Here is an 11,285-nt window from a genome sequence, read left to right as displayed (position 1 = left end):
TATATATATACTGAAAATGGTCAAATCTAAACTATATATATATATCGTTCATAAATCGCGGCAATACTCGAACCACTTCCTGAACCAGTGAGGCTTGGAATGTCACCAGTGACGTCACTCACACTTGACTTTTGTTTGTGGTTCCAGGGTTCGCTCTCCCCGTGTTTGGTCTCCACCTCCTGCTAAGTGCTCGGCCACGTTCAATGGATGCTAATGGTGTGTGTGCGTGGTCTGGCGTTGAAGCAGCTCCCCTCACACTGCACAATACATAAGCTGTAAAGAATGTACTCTTGTGGTGGCTCAATGAAAACAAGGCTGCGTAAATTACGTCATCCATCATTTGACCTTTAGGTTCAGACCGAATTCAAACGTGCTGAACTGACTGACACACCACGGGCTGTGAGGCTCACAGATGCCACAGAGGTTTCAGGTATGTGTCACCTGGGCTGTGTTGCTACAAAGCTGTTGGCTGCAGTCCTGGCTGCTGGTGCAGCTCTGTGCGTCAGCTGTCCTCTGGGGGGTTTGGATTCCTGAAGTCTATGACCCGTGTGAGTTTTAGTTTGTGCTGATTTCTGAAGGGTGCAGAGGCTCATCAGCCAACACTGATCGTTGCCGCTATGTCACCCAGGTTTGTGGAGTTCACATACCAGAGATTTTTGAAATGGTTTCACTGGATGAATCAGTGCAAGCATCAGAAGTGGAGGCTGTGCTGCCTGACAGGGTTCACATGGCAGAATGGAGAAAATATTCAGTGGACTGTCGCTGGAGCCGTGCACACCCTGGAGAGGTCTGGGTGGACGACGCCAAGTGTGTTACACAGGGAAACAGCTGCAGGTTGTGCAGCATGAAGCTGCTTTTTAGCCACTCTAACAAGTCTCCTAACTTTCCATCTTTCCATCTTTCATCGCCACCGTCAGCTCAGAATTTCAGCTTGTCCAATATTTTGGTTTATGAATTAAAACCTGCACAACCAGTCACATTCCCATCAGCTTCACCTGTGCCTTGTGTTTGGTGCTACTGTAGCATGCTGACATGTTAAAGCAGACATGCTGCCTGCCATTTAGCAGACCGTCCTCATGCTCACACAGATGTGTCCCTCAGCTAGACTGACACATGTTCAGCCTGGAAGGTAACGGCTCGGCTGACGCTCATCATCTCAATACAAAGGCTTATACAATATATTCGAGGTGCTGACCTGTTAATAGCAGGTGGGGCTGATGCTGCGGGGCGTTTGCAGCCTGGACTCATACATGATGCCATCACCAGGGACAAACCACACCTGAAGACGTCAGAGGGTCGAGCGGTGTGACTGTTCTGGCTGGGTAGTGGAAAGGAAACCTGCACTGAGAAGTTCCACTGAGGAAACCCGAGTCTGCTGTTGTACTGTTTCTACAAAAGGTTTTGGTTTCAGCCTGCAGCGCTGTGTCCCGTATTGTTACCTTCTCTATCCGAAGATACACACTTTTCTCATAGCTGTAAACACTAATCAAGTCAAGTCAAGATTTTTATTTTCCATTTATACATAAACATAACGGTCTAGACATCTAGGAATTCTTGTGCAGCTCTCATTTGGAGTCAGGTAAGGAGTCAAAGGCCAGAAAGAACAGTTAGTCTTAAAATAAAAAAGTTAGATAAAGGCAACAAAGTATTAAAAACTGCAATACACAAAAATAGGGTAATAGTATTTCCCACAGTGAACTTCAAACATCGCCCTTAGTAATTCACATGGTGGCGTTGGATATGTCATTACACTTGGTGAGGTAGTGAGGGGTTATAACATACTAAAACAGTTTATATTCATTATATTATATATTATATTCTGTTTCCATTGGTAGAGAATGTCCTGCTGTTATTCAGGTCCCCCAAGAGAACACTGTTGATGAGATGCTCTTATAAAAATACCTTGTGGAACATTTCTGTATTATTATTATTGCACATGTCTAGTGAGGGGTCACTGCACATATATTCTTACATTTCTCACAGCGCTGTGTGTAGAGTGTGTCCATAGCAGGCAGTTCAGTCCCAGTGATCCTCTCTTCAGTCTTTATGACCCAGAGCCTTCCTCTCTGCCTGTGTGGTGCTACCATATCAGACTGGGATGCCAGTAGTGAGGATGCTCTCTACCAGTCCTCTGTAAGCCTGGGTGAGAGGGCAACGGTTCAACCCAGCTTTTCTGAGCCACCTGATGATGAAGTATAGCTGCTGCTGGGCTTTCTTCACTGTGGCAGCTGTGTTCAGGGACCAGCTCTCACACAGTCAGGTCAACTTTTGTTGTGAAACTCTACATAGCAGTGGCCAAATGAACCATTCATGATTCCTGTGATGCTGGAAGCTTTGTCAAGCTTTGTGATGAATCTTCTCCCTGCTACTCCGAGAGTGTATCCGGGTCTAGACCCTGGAGAACTTTCTCCACCCTTTGAGGAAAACTTCGCTCGTCAGTCTATAAGAAAGCTCCAGTTGAAAAGCACCAGGTCTGGAGACTCTCGCTCCTCCTCCTCCTCCCACCGCTGCAGCGCAGGTCGCCTCCCGCTATAAAACCCGGCGAGATTCAGTCCGTCCACCGTCAGACAGATCTCACAGGACCCGGGTCTGGTCCCTGTTGGCTCGGGCGCACGGCAGCACCGAACAGCGCGCTCCGCAGGATGGAACCGTAACGTGAGCGGACCGGTGCATTTCTGCTGCAGACTCCAAACGAGAGGATTAAAAAGGTTCCACTGTATCAAAATGCGGCTCTAGATCCGCTGAGTCGCGAAGTGGAAACTGAACTTCGGTCCAACATTTCCTGTCCAGATGGAAACCAGCGCTCCTTAGCCGATATGGGGAAATGGGAGTTAACTATGGTGAGTTTCATCCACGACCGTGAGCTGAGCAGCGGACCCGGTCCTCGTAGGCTCAGTTAGACCCCCTCGGGTCACCAGGTCAGGGTTACTGCGCAGCAGACGCAAACCAAGTGCGGGGACAGCCTTGGATCCGACAGTCCCGTTTTGTCGGCTCTCGGGGTTCATCTAAAAACCGCCTCTGTAAAGTAAATAACAGGATAAGGATAATGGAGTAACAGTCGGAGTCTACGGGTTAGAAGGCTGCCAGAAGCCCGGGTGGTCGTACGAGCACCCGGGCTGCTGTTCTGCAGCTTTTTGCAGAAGAAACTGTTTTAATGGTTATATTTTTAAACCAGGGTTCAAACAGCGACGTGTCCTAAAACTCAGGTCAGTTTTTGTATATCAGAGGAATATTCATAAAATACATAATAAAAAGCTCTAATTTTGGTTCCTGTTGTACAAACTGAGCACCGAGATACGAACACCTGACTCAGTGCTGCAGCGAGTCTTCCTCCATGAAGGTGATGACGTTCAGTCTGTGCTCACACTGTGTCACAGGTATGGCCCACCTGCACCTAGCGTAGGACAAAGAGGGGAAGCTTGGGAGGTGGGTTCAAATCTTTTCTTTTAAACTGTGCGACAAACAGAATATTCCTTAGATTCTAAGACTCCGGAGCAGAACGTGTTGTTAAATGACAGCGGCCTGTTGAGGACCACTGGGTAGGTGCGTCTCAGGAGGTCGTGTGTATAGCTCTGTAATTTAAAAGTCACGTGCACAGTTTGGGGCTGCAGCTGGTCAAGGCTGTGGGTGTGTGTGTTGATGTCCCAGGGTTTAGGTTGTGGTTGTTCTGGGCAGATGAGTCCTTTTTCTGATTCACGACCTGCTGTTCATTCATATCAAATGCTGCAGAAGCTGCTGCCTGCTCGTGTTTCTGCTTCAGATGGGGCTGTGAGCTGTGCTCAGTGGCCCCATCACATCACTGACTGACTGACACCAAGCACAGCTTCATGTCTGTGTGGCTCACAGTTCTCTGTGAGGAACAGTAAAACCCTACTGTGACACTGGTTACCTCCAGCAGACACGGCAGTAAAACACGTCTTTGCACAGAGACTTTTAAATACTGATTTCCATATAGAGATGATTAGTGTTGAGTCAGCAGCTGCTGTGTGCCCATATTGTCCAGGCATGGCTATGACACAAGACTAAAATATTCATTGTTGACGTACAGAAAAGCTCCCGATGCCTTATTTTCTCTGCTGATTAGGACGACGTATTGAATATCTGCCTGCTTGTGTTCCAGGGCACCCGTATAAATTTGTGAAACATTTGCATGTAAATCAGATGGGTCATCAGTCCTGCAGGAGCTTTTTCTAGCAATCCCACAATGCAATGCTCTGCATTTTACAGCGGTGACTTTACAGCTGTTTGTGATGATGCAGAATAACAGTGCCAGTCTGAACTCTCTGTTTACTGCTCACTACCGGATGAACTACTGACTTTACGTTTTTGCACAGGGACGAGTGAACGAGGGAGTGTTTATGGACACAGCCTATGGAAGATGTCATTAAGCATGATGGGAAATGTAGGATCCAGCATCTGTGGAGTTTCACCCACACTAGGTACAACAAATCAGGATGTCTTGAGCAGAGCTGCTCCGATTCTGACTGTCCTTGTGTTAACGTGTCTCTCAGGAGAGTCCTGACGCTGCACAAGTAAATCACAGAGTCACTGGTTCAATGGGCGGTACAGATGGCAGCTCTGGGTGTCTTTAGGCTGCATGCTGTGCTGCTAAAAGGTCTGAATATGTCCTGGAACCAGTATGTCTGGCTCAGACACGGGGCTGGCTGCTGAAGGAGCCTGCACAGCTCCTTCTGTTGGTCACTGGAGGATTAGGGTTGGCGGTGGAAGCGCTGACATTCTACATGTGTTTAGGTATTTTGCTGTGATGTACCAGCCTTTGATAATCCCATATTTGTCCATAAACATGCATGTGTTCTTGGAAATGTCAGGTTGCTGAGTTGCAGGGAAACGCCAGCCTGTGACATGGATGGACATTTGATAACTGTTATCACTGCAAGCTGACCTGTTTGTGCCGACACTGTAGGTATTAGCTATTAGGTAGTCCCTGTGGTTCATCATGAGTGTAAGCATCTAGCTATTAGGTAGTCCCTGTGGTTCATAGGGATCAGTGTGCGTCTCAGTGGTGGTGCCTTGTTTGTGTGTGTGGATTCACCTGGTGGAGGCTTGCTGCTATTTTTACCTCCTCGGCCTCAGACCTTGGTGTTCTAATCATTACTGGATACGTTTTTGTGTATCTGACCCGTCTCTGTGTATTTAGCAGACATAAGCAGCCACTTGTTCAGTGTGAGTGTGTGTGTAAACCTCACACAGTCTGTTCCACCTCTGTCCTCCTCAGAACCCGGTGCAGGAGTGGGGTGAAGAGGTCGAGGATGGTGCAGTTTACGGGGTCACTCTGCGTCGAGAGCCTGTCACTCCTGCTTCAGACCCCAGCGAGGCAGGTCCATGCTGCGCCTTTGTCCAGTACCGAACCTGCAAGGTGCGGCGACTGAAGGCCGCCACCCTGGACCTGCTAGTGACCCAGCTCCTGGACCCCGGCTGCCAGGAGCAGGACTATGGCAGGATCTTCCTGTCCACATACAGAACCTTCACCAGCACCTCAGCGCTCATAGAGCTGCTCTTCCACAGGTACAGTCACGTTACGGACCTCTGTTCTGTTTGCTAACATATATGTAACTGTGCACATTAATCAGCACATGTAGTCCTGATAATAAAACAGAGACATGAGGCTGAAGGAATATAACACCATTGTATAGTCAGGAAACAGATCTGGGCAATGAATCCTGATGAACATGAGTCATGTGACTTAAACGTCAGTGAGGAGCTGAGAAACCGCAGCAGGACAAAACAGATATGTGGAGCGACGAGGTGGCTGAGGCCTCCTCACATTAACACATGAAACCTAGAGAAAGGTTACGTTTCCATCATATTCCCACAGTTTCTCACAGCGTGAGCTTTGACTGCGGCTTTTTAATGACGTTCTCTTCTCCTGCACTGCGTCGATGCCTCCGACTGAACATTAGATCCACCAGCTGCTAATATTTACATAACAGCAGCATTCATTCACATATTTTCTCAAAGTTCAGGTCAAATTCACGCTGCATTCGTCTGAAAACACACTTGGGCCACAGTTTTTACACTTGACAGTATGAAACAAGTTCTTTACTGACTTGCCTGAGTTTGTTGCTGGTAGGCTAGCAGCTTCCTGTTTCTAGTCTTTGCTATCCAGCTGCTGGTGGTAGTTCCATGTTTAGCATACAGACATTAGAGTGGCAGATTCTTGCCCAACTCGTGGCAAGAACACAAACAAGCAGATCTTTCAAAATGTCAAACTATTCCCTAAACACGTAGCTGAATGAGACACTCACTTCAAATTCCCATGCTAACATTTTAGCTAACCGTTCAGCCTTGTCCCCTGATCAGAAGGCAGAGCCTCCTTTAAATGTGATGAAGAGCTCCCTCTTTGTGCCTGATTTTGGGACAAGTCACCGTGTTGCGTCAGGATCTGTTTCTACATTGTTGTCCTGACAAAGCAGTGTCTCCTGCCTGCTTCGATGTAGCAACACGTACCCAGCAGGTGCTCATTATCCCAAGGCTTTCAACAACAACTATTATGCACAGAGTGGTTTTAAACTGTGGCTGACATGACTTGAGGTCAGTGTGAGGATAGCTGCTTGGCAGCAGCAAATAATGCTTTAGAAAAACAGGTTGAAGTGTGCAGATTTGTGCACGTTTCTGACCCAGCTTTCTTTGTTATAGAGACAGCACAGCCTCAGGTCTGGACAACAGTGAACACAAAGGAAGGTAGGCGCATGGCTCTGCCCTTGATCGACCTCATTTAACACTGTTTTTGAACCTTTCTTCAGCTCGTTTCTGGCTTTCAGAGGTTAAACAGTAATGACTTCTCCACTGCCCCCCCCAGCCCTCTGCTGGCCTTCGTCCAGACATGGTTGGATGAGTGCAGTGAGGACTTCAGGGATCCTCCCCTGCACTCAGCACTCAGGCTGCTCTTGGATCACCTGACAATCAGCTCTGCGGTGCACGGCAACATGCGCAGCCAGCCCAACTTCTGCTCGCTGGCTGGGCAAGCTGAGGCATTGCTCCAGAGGTTCCGGAGAGAAGGTGATGCTCCCCCTTATAACATGACTGAAAGCGATGAAGCCTTGTTCCACATGCAGCAGTAGGGATGTCAGCAATTAATCACTGATAATAATCGATTATATGAACCAACAGTACAAAACATGGGGATGCACGGTGCAGCTGTCAGAACATGGACCTTAGTTTTAGCTGCAGCTCCCGGTTGCTGGGTGGTGCCCCGATACTGTTTAATAATATGGAGTTTCTCTTGTCATCCTAGGAAGAAATAAGTGCAGCATAAGGTGAATCTCAGTTCCTTTAACGCTTCCCTTGCTTGCATCTTTTCCTTGCATTTTAGTCCCACACACATAAGATTCAAGGAAACTTGAGGTAGACTTGAGGAAACACATTTTAGAGACGTGAGACGTTCCTTCCTCTGCTCCTTCACCTGAACCGTCAAATCGCCAACTGATTTCCAATAAAGGGGCATGTCCGTCTGTGAGGATGCTCTGGTATGTCCTGTCTCACAGCTCGCCAGCAGCCTCCTCGCTCCTCCCTCCTGAGAATGGTGGGCCAGAACAAGGAGCAAGGAGTGATCGAATAAGGGAATTGGGATTTACCCATAAAGTGGTTGTCTAGGGGCTGTCTGGTGTAGCTAGCTGTCTGAGGCTCATGCCAAGGCCAAACTAGCAACTTCAACAAAAGCAGAGCAGCTGCTGAGTTTAACACAAGCCAGGACCTGAGGGTCATGCGTTATTGCAGCTGTCAGCAATGTGGAAATCCTTCCGCAAAAAGCCACACTGACATTTTCTTGATCCCTTTGTTTCTTCAGAAGCTGAGACAAATGTGAGTTCAGGCCTGGCAGATCTGGGACATGATGAGGAGGGATGTAGCGATGAGAATTCAGGCTGTGAAAACTCTGTGGATCAAGGCGGCATCCTGGATTTCCCAGCTGCAGCCATTGCTGAGCAGCTCACTCGGATGGACTCGGTACGTGCAAGCATGTCCCTGGTCTTCCACCTCTGTTCTTTTGCTTTGTGAATAAAGACTAATGACTGGTTTTCTTGGCCTTCAGGCTCTGTTTGTCAAAGTGGTACCGTACCAGTGTCTGGGCTGCATGTGGTCACAAAGAGACAAGAAGGAAAACATGTCTCCCACCATTCGGGCCACCATTGCACAGTTCAATGCCATCACCAACCAGGTCATCATGTCCCTGCTCTGCCAGCCTACAGACCCCAACTCCAGTCCCACTTCCCCCTGCTGGCCTCCCACGACTCCCATGCACAGAGCCCGCATCATAGAGAAGTGGATCAGAGTCGCCCAGGTCAGTGACAAAGTGTCCAAATACTGGGCTGCGTTCAAGTTCTGACCCAGGTTTCACAGGTGATAAGACAGGCCTCCATTAACTGACTCTTCTTGTCAGGAGAATAACAATCAGCACAAGACATGTTTATCATGAAGTGAGTCCATTGAATGGAAGCTGTTCCCTGTGCAGGACTGTCGCCGGCTGAAGAACTTCTCGTCTCTCAGGGCGATCCTGTCGGCCCTGCAGGCTAACGCCGTGTACAGGCTGAGAAAGACCTGGGCTGCTGTTGGCAGGTACAGTTGGGCTACAGCCACTTCAGTTTCTATCTCTGTGGTTGTGGTTCTACATGACCACCCTTTAATGAGGGCGACGAACCCTCAGCCAGTGACACGTCAGCATTGTCTGGTGTTGGCTGACCCAGTGACAGAGCACGTCAGCATTGTCTGGTGTTGGCTGACCCACGTTCTGTGTCAGGTCAGGAACTGTGCAGTAAGCTACTGTAATGTAAAGGAAACATCAAGCATATGTTTATGGTGTAAACCTGTGGTCACGGACCAAGAGGTGAAGAAGATTTTAACAGCAGTGCTGTGCCTGGTGTTTACACCACATGTTGTCTCTGTCGTTTTTGTAGAGACAGCATGGCCACGTTTGATCACCTGTGGGAAACCTTCCCTGATGAGAACTGTGTTCTGACCAACAGAGAGCTGCTGGTCGAGGTGAGACTTTACACCGGCTTCAGTGTTTGCAGTGTTAATATTTAATCAGTACGTTGTGTTGATCCACAGTGATCTTCAGAATTAAGTATTTCTATTCTATCACCTTCATTTTTTTGTAATATTTATCAATTTCACAATCAAACTCACAAATATTTGATTCTCTCTTTAATTATTGCTAATGCTACTTAGCTACTAAGCTAAGCTAGCTAGTTGTTGCTGCAGTATTGTTAGCTAGCAAGCTAATATTAGGCGGCTATAAAGTAAACTGCTCTGACTATAAAAGAAGATCCTCTTTACATAATTTTAGTCTCTGTAAGTTTCACTAGTGAGCTACTGAGCTACTTGGTTATGGCAACAGTTCATTCACAACTAAACGTGAGCTAGCATGCCGCTGTTAGTCAGCCACAGTATACAGCAGAGTAAATCCAGGTACTTTAACAATTTTAGTAATAGCACTTTTTCTGGGGTGAAAAGCATAAATGATACTTGTAATGCAAAAGAACAGAGGTGGAACATCAGGGACATGTAAGAATAATCTAATACTGTATGTCTAAACTAATGTAGCTGTAATGCCAATTATAGATGAGGCAACAAAGGTAACTGATACAGAGGAAAGATTCCTCTTAACTTCCTGCCTAAGAAAACATAGGTTTCATTTAACTGCCTCTAAAGGCTGATATCTACCATTGCAGCTGGAAATGGTGTGAACTGATCTGAAATACCTTAGTCAGGTTTTAGCAGAAGACACAATCCACGATTTTCAGGCTGTGACCATATTCAAACTGGTACAAAGAAAACATGTTTGTCTTTTTTTTAACAATTAAAAAGATTAAATTTTGGGTTAATATTTACAGAACTGTGTAACAGAGTTAATGGGAAACTGGAGGCCTCAAGCACTGTGTGTTCCCTTCTTTCTGCTATGTCGCCTCGTTCAGGGTTAGGCGTTAGGTCAGAAATGTCTTGTGTCTGATTACACCGAAAGGGCCAGTCACCAGTTTTCTCTGTACACAACAGAGAAGCAATAAACTCACACTAGTATCTGCTCCTTCACAATAACATTCAAAGTTGTATTCAGGGCATTTTATGAAGGAAGCTTTTATCTACGTTGAAGCGCACACACGTGTTGACTCATTGCAGATGGACTGGAGAGAAGTGGCCTCCCTCTCAGACAGGACACTGTTCAACAGGATGTCCAAGTTAATGTGTAATCAAACCTATTTATGTATTGAATTTGCTTCATAAGCTGGATTAGTGCTGCTAAAGCACCCTTGTACTGTACACGCACACTGTGTACACGTGTACAATTGAATGTTTATGCACACACAAAGAATATATAGGTTTTTTGTTGCTGTTTTATAATGAGTCAGTGCATATCCTCAAACTGAACGTAGCTCTGTCTCCTTCGACAGGACAGAGGCCAGGCCACTGAGGGTAACGTTTCTCCCCAGACGTCCAAGCAGTGTCCGGTCTCCAGACAGGTGGTGAGTCGTACATCACCTCCGGATGAGAACAGAGCCAGACGCTTTGAAAACACGATGAGGCCCAGTGGCGTGAGTCGCTGAGCTCTGGTTCAGCCTAAACTCTAAGCAGCAACTTTCCTTTTCAGCCACATAAAATGTGCTGTTTTACAGTCATTTGATCTCAGGCACGGTTCAGTTTCATATTATCCAACTCCAGAAGCCTCTGTGTGGGTGGAGTATCTGACATGGCAGCTACCCAAACCTATGTTTAGCCTTGCCCACCGCTGGGCCCGTTTCAAATAGCCTGCCATCAACAGGATTACAGGGCTGTAATAATAGACTAGACCTGGGTCTTTTATGAGTCACATTCTTCTGGGACCTAAAGCGAGCACACACACTGTGCCAGTGTCATCCACTCTCAGCCCATTCAGTGCAGTCAAGAAAGCTGCAGTGACACTGGAAACCACTGTGGTGCTTACATGTTGTTTCTCCACAGAGTACCTCCAGTGGAGTGGTTCCTTACCTGGGCACGTACCTGACCGTCCTCACCATGCTGGACACCGCTCTACCAGACACTGTAGAGGTGTGCACGGTACAGCCTCCGTAGCATTTCCCCCATGTAATAGTTACTGTCACTTACACAATTGCTAAGATGCAAGTTCAGAATAGTTTCACTATTGGAGTTGAATTACTAAATGGACGTTTCCATGATATTCTAATTTATTGAGATGCACCTGTAAATAAACGCTGTACTAATAATTGGCTCTTTTAACAGGGCGGGCTCATAAACTTTGAGAAGAGGAGGAGGGTAAGTGGTTCCTCTTAGTT

General features: G+C 47.0%; 1 protein-coding gene across 2 annotated transcripts in view; it reads left to right on the top strand.

Moving 5' to 3' along the window:
* Window positions 1-2,541: 2,541 nt before the first annotated feature.
* The window catches only part of LOC109973502 (ral guanine nucleotide dissociation stimulator-like 1), a 12,464-nt gene continuing 3,720 nt past the window's right edge, over window positions 2,542-11,285 (top strand). Inside the window, exons 1-11 of one of the 2 annotated variants that reach the window (XM_020623155.1) lie at window positions 2,542-2,840; window positions 5,237-5,526; window positions 6,658-6,702; window positions 6,821-7,020; window positions 7,808-7,965; window positions 8,051-8,299; window positions 8,471-8,574; window positions 8,913-8,997; window positions 10,407-10,478; window positions 10,954-11,040; window positions 11,233-11,265. In XM_020623155.1, the coding sequence (XP_020478811.1) occupies window positions 2,817-2,840; window positions 5,237-5,526; window positions 6,658-6,702; window positions 6,821-7,020; window positions 7,808-7,965; window positions 8,051-8,299; window positions 8,471-8,574; window positions 8,913-8,997; window positions 10,407-10,478; window positions 10,954-11,040; window positions 11,233-11,265 (1,347 nt within the window). In that variant the 5' untranslated portion in view covers window positions 2,542-2,816. Of the gene's footprint in view, window positions 2,841-5,236; window positions 5,527-6,657; window positions 6,703-6,820; window positions 7,021-7,807; window positions 7,966-8,050; window positions 8,300-8,470; window positions 8,575-8,912; window positions 8,998-10,406; window positions 10,479-10,953; window positions 11,050-11,232; window positions 11,266-11,285 lie in introns of both variants that reach the window. The other variant, XM_020623154.1, reaches the window with a different exon arrangement.

Source organism: Monopterus albus, unplaced genomic scaffold, assembly GCF_001952655.1.
Source record: "Monopterus albus unplaced genomic scaffold, M_albus_1.0 scaffold292.1, whole genome shotgun sequence".
Lineage (NCBI taxonomy): Eukaryota > Metazoa > Chordata > Actinopteri > Synbranchiformes > Synbranchidae > Monopterus > Monopterus albus.
The sequence above is the reverse complement of the archived record's forward strand: the minus strand, read 5'-3'. Positions and strand labels throughout refer to the sequence as shown.